This window comes from Peromyscus leucopus, chromosome 2 (assembly GCF_004664715.2).
Source record: "Peromyscus leucopus breed LL Stock chromosome 2, UCI_PerLeu_2.1, whole genome shotgun sequence".
In the NCBI taxonomy this organism is placed as follows: domain Eukaryota; kingdom Metazoa; phylum Chordata; class Mammalia; order Rodentia; family Cricetidae; genus Peromyscus; species Peromyscus leucopus.
The window spans coordinates 109,244,583-109,250,704 of NC_051064.1; the positions used below are offsets into that span (position 1 = coordinate 109,244,583).

Consider the following 6,122-nt stretch of genomic DNA (forward strand, 5'->3'; position numbering starts at 1 on the left):
AGATTAAAGGTGTGTGTCCTTCCCAAGCAAAGACGTGAGATCTCAAGTCTTGGGATTAAAGGTGTGTGCCACCACTGTCTGGCTCTATTTCCAGTGTGGCCTTGAACTCACAGAGATCCAGATGGATCTCTGCTTCCAAGTGATAGGATTAAAGGTGTGTGCCACCACTGCCTGGCCTCTATTTCTAATTTAGTGGCTGGCTCTGTTCTCTGATCCCCAGATAAGTTTTATTTGCTAAAGCACAAATAAAATATCACATTTCCCATTTTTTTGTCTAAAATTTTTTTTAAAAAATGTGTAACTGCTGGGTGGTGGTGGCTCATACCTTTAACCCCAGCACTTGGGAGGCAGAGGCAAGCGGATCTCTGTGAGTTCGAGGCCAGCCTGGGCTACAGAGTGAGTTCCAGGACAGGATCCAAAACTACACAGAGAAATCCTGTCTCAAAAAATAAACAAAAAAAATTATAACTAATATAAGAAAACTTATATACTATATATAATATATACTATATATATACAATAAGTATATACAGCCAAAAATCACGTTAACAATGTCCAGTCCATTAGCATTTCACAAATTCAGACAAAAAAATTATTATTTATTCTATTTTGGTGAGTCCAATACAAAATTTGTATACAATATATAAAAACCCAATCCAATGTAAAATATTTAAAACTAGTAGTTGCTTTCTAAAAGTACATTCAATAATCTACCTTTTTATCTTATCATACCTATATCCTCCTTTTTCTTTTCAGAGTAGATTCAATAATCTACTCTTTATTCTATCATTTCTATATCTTTTTAAGAGTAGAATCAATAATCTACCTTTTATCTAGCTCTTTTTTTTTCAAACAAGAACCTTAAATCTAATCTCCTTTGTTTAGCCTTTTTCTTGACCATTAACAATAACAACTTGTAACCAACCATCCTAAACAATGCCAATTATCCAAAACCCATTGAATGACCAAAAACCACCCATCCTACCTCTTAGGAATGTGGGCCTCCTGTTCTTAAAATTACTCCCTGCTGTCTGGGGGCAAAGGCATCTTAGGGGATCCTGAAAAGAATATTTTTGAGTTAATTGTCAAGTCCTAGGAGAAGTAGCTGTATCATTTGTTGTCCAGTCTCTGCATAATGTGAAAATGCAGGGCTTGTCTCAAGTCCTTGCTCAAGAAGGTCTGTGAGGCTGGATCATCTCAGCTGGCCATCTCAAAATTGTGTTGAGCAGTTTGTAGTCTAAATCTGATCTTTGGGTAGTGTTTGTCATCCTAGTGGTATTATCATCATCCTGATGAAATTGTCATGGTGGGGATCTTAGCTAGCCATCTCAACATTGTTCTGAGCAGCTTATAGTCCAAAGCCGATCTCTGGGTGGTGTTAATCAGCTTGATGGCTTTATCATAGTCCGTGTGGGATCATCATGGTGAGATCCCATCATCTTTTGGGGGGTTTCAAAGTCGTTGTTAGGCATGGTCATGGTTCCCTGCAGAATTTTGTGTGTGCCCTACTCTGTGGTGTGGAGCAATGTCAATTGTATCTGTGGCAGAATCGTGTCTCACAGCCCGGACCAAGTCTGCAATGCAACAGGTTCCCTTCTTCTTCACCAAGATATTGGGGGGGGGGGGGGGTGACATTTTTGGCATTTTATTAAAAATGGAAAAAGTTATTTTTGTTAGCATTTTTGGTGCTTCCTCCCCTCCCCGGCCCAGGCAGACCTCCAAACTTGGTGGGATGGGTAGAGGCTAAAGCGGGGGCTGCCACGACTGCCACAGGATGAGCAGGTGATGTGAGCTGGGGGTGCCTGTCACAGGACACTCTCCACCATGACGACCTCGCTGCGCTCAGACACTGGAGTCAGGGTGGTGAAGCCCATGACATCTGCATCCTGAGCTCTGTATTCCAAGAGGTGGCGGCCCCAGATAGGCTGGGTCAGGTGCTGCCAGCGCTCTGCCATGGTTCCTTTTGCCCTGAGGAGACAACCCAGGAGGTGGAGGGGCACACACAGCATGGAAGAGAGTGCAAAGGCCCAGCCTATGGCTTCGCCCCACCATGGGTACACGTAGGTATTGTTGTAGACCAGCGGCTTGTAGTATACAACGTTGAAGATGAAGATGCCCATGCAGACCAATGGGGTGAAGAAGGACCAGCACCATTTCATCCAGGGGCAAGGTCGGTACCCAATCATACAGGCAATGTCATCCATGAAGCGGTCAGCTCCATAAACCCAAGCCACCGCCACACACTCCCAAAAGGCTTGCCAAAGCAGGGTAGTGCCGCTAGCCGAGTAGTAGTCAAACAGCTGGAAGACGTACATCCCACCATCGGTCACCATGGAGAGATCGATGACAAAGCAGAGGACGCAGCAGAGGGCCACGGAGATCTCCCTTTGGAAACGGAAGTAGCAGGAGGCCGGGAGGAGATCCAGGAGCCCAGTGAGGAAGCCCTCCACCCCTACAAACTGGCTGTCCAGACCGAGCAGCAGCAGCATGAAGAAGAACAAGGCAGCCCAGAGTGGGGCCACAGGCATCAGTGCGACAGCCCGTGGGTAGGCAATGAAGGCCAGGCCAGGCCCTGATTCTGCCACCTTGGAGATGTGCACACCCTGCTCTGTGGCCATAAAGCCCAGGATGGAGAAGACCACAAAACCAGCAAAGAAGCTGGTCCCACTGTTGATGAGTGCCAGGATGATGGCGTCCTTGTAGCAGTTGTTGTTGAAGCGATTGTAGCTGCCTAGGGCTGTGAGGGCCCCCAGGCCGATGGCGTAAGAGAAGAAAACCTGGGTCCCGGCATCTATCCATACCTGAGGGGACCCCAGCTTCGACCAGTCAGGCTTGAGATAGTAGACGATCCCATCCAGGGCTCCAGGCAGCAGCGCCCCTCGTACCAGCAGCACGACGAGGACCACATAGGGGAATGTAGCGGTGAAGTACACGATCTTTCCTGTTGACCTGACCCCCTTCCACACACAGAAGTAGACCAGCACCCAGCAGGCCAGTAGGCATAGGGTCACCTCCCAGTTCAGGGACCCTGGCACCTCCAGCCCCGCAGAGAGCCTCAAGACTTTGTTCTCCCAGAACTCGATGACAGGGGACCGATGGTCAGCAAGCTGGTCACATGTGAGGTTGGCCAGGCTGCCATTGGCACAGTCTTCACGGCGAAAGATCTCCACACAGTCAGGAGTGTTCCAGCTGTGGCCACACGTGGCCCAGGGCAAAGTGGTGGTGAATGACTTGACCAGGTAATAGAAGCCCCAGGCCAGCACCATGATGTAGTAGGTGTTGCAGTAGAAGACAATCACCATGGAGGCATAGCCCAGGCCTTTGAATAGGGGACAGATGTTCCAGACGTTGATGCTGCCGGCCTTCATGAATTGGCCCAGTGAGATTTCCAGGAAGAAAATGGGGATTCCTCCAACCAGCACGAACAGGATGTAGGGAATAAGGAACACGCCTCCACCATTCTTGTAGCACAGGTAGGGGAAGCGCCACACGTTACCCAGGCCCACAGCAAAGCCCACGCATGACATGATAAAGTCCATCTGGCGTGTCCAGGTCTCTCGAGGTGGCACAGCTAGGCGGCCGCCGGGCGCCCCAAGGCCCGCAGGGACATCGCCCTTGGCCGGAGCACCGTCGGGCCCGGACACTATGAGAGGACCCTTCTTTTCGTCGCCAGACACGCTACAGATACCTTTCTCACCGCTCTTTTTCTCCATGGTCCCTGGAGCCGCGATGCTGGCGGGGATGGCGAGGCCGGGTGGGGTAGCAGTGCCTCGAGGGTGGCAGGCAGGCATGGGGCTCTGGCTGCACCTGAGGAGGGCCCCCAAAGCACCAAGATCTTACTCTATGAAATCCTCAGCCTCAAGAGAGTGAGTTCCTGTTTACTCAGACTGATAGCCTCTGAATCCTCACCCCGAGGGTCTCGAATGATTTGCTTAAAAGACTCTAGTTCCTGGTTCTCATGCATTACATAACTTTCTGCTTCCTGCCATCACTTCCTGGATTAAAGGCGTGGTGTCCTTCCCAAGCAAAGACATGAGATCCCAAATCCTGGGATTAAAGGTGTGTGCCACCACTGCTTGGCCTCTATGTCTAATTTAGTGGCTGGCTCTGTTCTCTGATCCCCAGATAAATTTTATTTGTTAAAGCACAAATAAAATATCACCACACTCATCAACTGATAAATTCTTTTTTTTTTTGGGGGGGGGGGGGGGAGGTGTCCGAGACAGGGTTTCTCTGTGGTGTTTTGGAGCCTGTCCTGGATCTTGCTTTGTAGACCAGGCTGGCCTCGAACTCACAGAGATCCACCTGGCTCTGTCTCCCGAGTGCTGGGATTAAAGGGGTGTGCCACCACCACCCAGCCTATCAACTGATAAATTTTATTCCTACACCTCTCTTGTATTTTTGTTGTGAACTCAACCTGTATTACATGCCTAGGTGGAAAATCACACTCAGCAAGTTCATCAGAGAAGCTTTGGGGCAGCCCCTTATCAGTTAATGGAGAACTGGGTGAGCAGACGTGCTGGTTGTTATGCCAGTGAAGAGGACTGTGATCCTGGGAGCTTCGGTTTCTTTTTCCATCTCACATCTGTTCCCATTTTCCTCTTCTTCCTAACACCGTATATTATTTCTTCTGGAGCCTTCTCTCTCTCCCACATTCTCCATCCATTGTGCTGTGTGGGCAAAAATAATCAAAATCAAGCTGTGCTGGCTGGTAAGTTTATGTCGACTCAACACCGTGAGAGCTACCTAGGAAGACGAACCTCAACTGAGAAAAATGCCCCCCACCAGACTGGCCTATAGGGAAGGGGTACATTTTCTTGATGGATAATGAATGTGGGAGTCGTCGCCCCCCCCCCCCCCCCGCTCACTGTGAGTGGTATCACCCTGGGCAGGTGGTCCAGAGAGCCAAGAGAGCAGGCTGAGATAGCCATGAGGAGCACACCATACCAGTAAGCAGAACGCCTCCATGGTCTCTGCTTCAGTTCCTGCCCCAAGTTCCCTCAGTGACAGAGTGTGATCCGAGACATGTAAGGTGAAATAAACTCTTCCTTACTACGTCGCTTTTGGACATTACGTTGAGCACAGCAACAGGAACCCTAACTAAGACATGGCAGATTCCTGGGTTCTTCCTGTCCCCGCTCCCACGTGATCCACCATCTTCCACAGAGCCGTCCGCAGTTTCTCCTGTACTTTCCCTAGAACATAATCCCCCTCCTGCACCCCCACCCCACCGCTTCCTCACTTTCGGCGTCACCATCCCTTACCCAGGCTGTTGCAATAATTCCTGTTTCCAAGCGTCTACTTTGAGTTACCCGCTTAACGATTTTTCTTCCAAAATATTTCAAGGGTTTACTATCGCCTCTTTCAAGCTAGGAAAATTGAAGCTTGGGGTGCAGAGTTAAGGACCCGAATGAAACAGGCCAGCTGGGCTGGGAGCAGCTGTGCTTTGCAGCATTTCCCAGATGACAGCTCAGGTTCATGTCCCTCCCAACCCCAACCCTGTCCTCCAGCACAGGTTATCAAAAGACACATCTGAGCCAGGTGTGGCTGTGCGTCCCCGTTATCCTAGCACGTGGGAGGTGGAGACTGGGATCCGGAGTTCAAGGTTATTCTCAACTACCAATGAATCTGAGGCCAACCTGTCTCAAAAATAAATAAGTAAATAAATAAAAAAATTATTTAAGTGAAAGAAGCCAAGAGAGGGTTCAGATCTCCGGGGGCTAAAGTTACAGACAATTGTGAGCTGCCATGTGGGTGCTGGGGATTGAACCCGGGTCCTCTGGAAAAGCAGCCTGTGCTCTTAACCCCTGAGCCGTCTCTCCAGCCTTTCTTGACTTGACATCTTTGCCTACCCAGGTCCCTCCTTCTGGAGGGTCTTCTCCCTCTGACTTTTCTCTTCCCTGAGACTTGGTTCAGCTGCTGTTCCCACCAGGGGAGCTCATTTGACAGCATAAACCTCTTCATCAAGCCATACAGAGCCCCTCCTCCCATGTGCTCCCAGTGAGGACGCTGATCTCCTCACTGCATCACAGTGAGGTCTTTGCAGCTGTCTGTCACCTCCACTAAGCTAGGGGCCCCTGGAGGCCTGGGAGGTAGCTTGTGTGGGCTCTAGCACCTGGCAA

General features: G+C 49.6%; 1 protein-coding gene across 1 annotated transcript; it reads right to left on the reverse strand.

The window, feature by feature from the left end:
• Window positions 1-1,170: 1,170 nt before the first annotated feature.
• Window positions 1,171-3,997, reverse strand: LOC114707504 (sodium- and chloride-dependent creatine transporter 1-like). The gene has a single exon (XM_037202765.1). The coding sequence runs from the start codon at window positions 3,789-3,791 to the stop codon at window positions 1,806-1,808; it is 1,986 nt and encodes a 661-aa protein (XP_037058660.1). The 5' UTR covers window positions 3,792-3,997; the 3' UTR covers window positions 1,171-1,805.
• Between the last annotated feature and the right edge of the window lie 2,125 nt (window positions 3,998-6,122).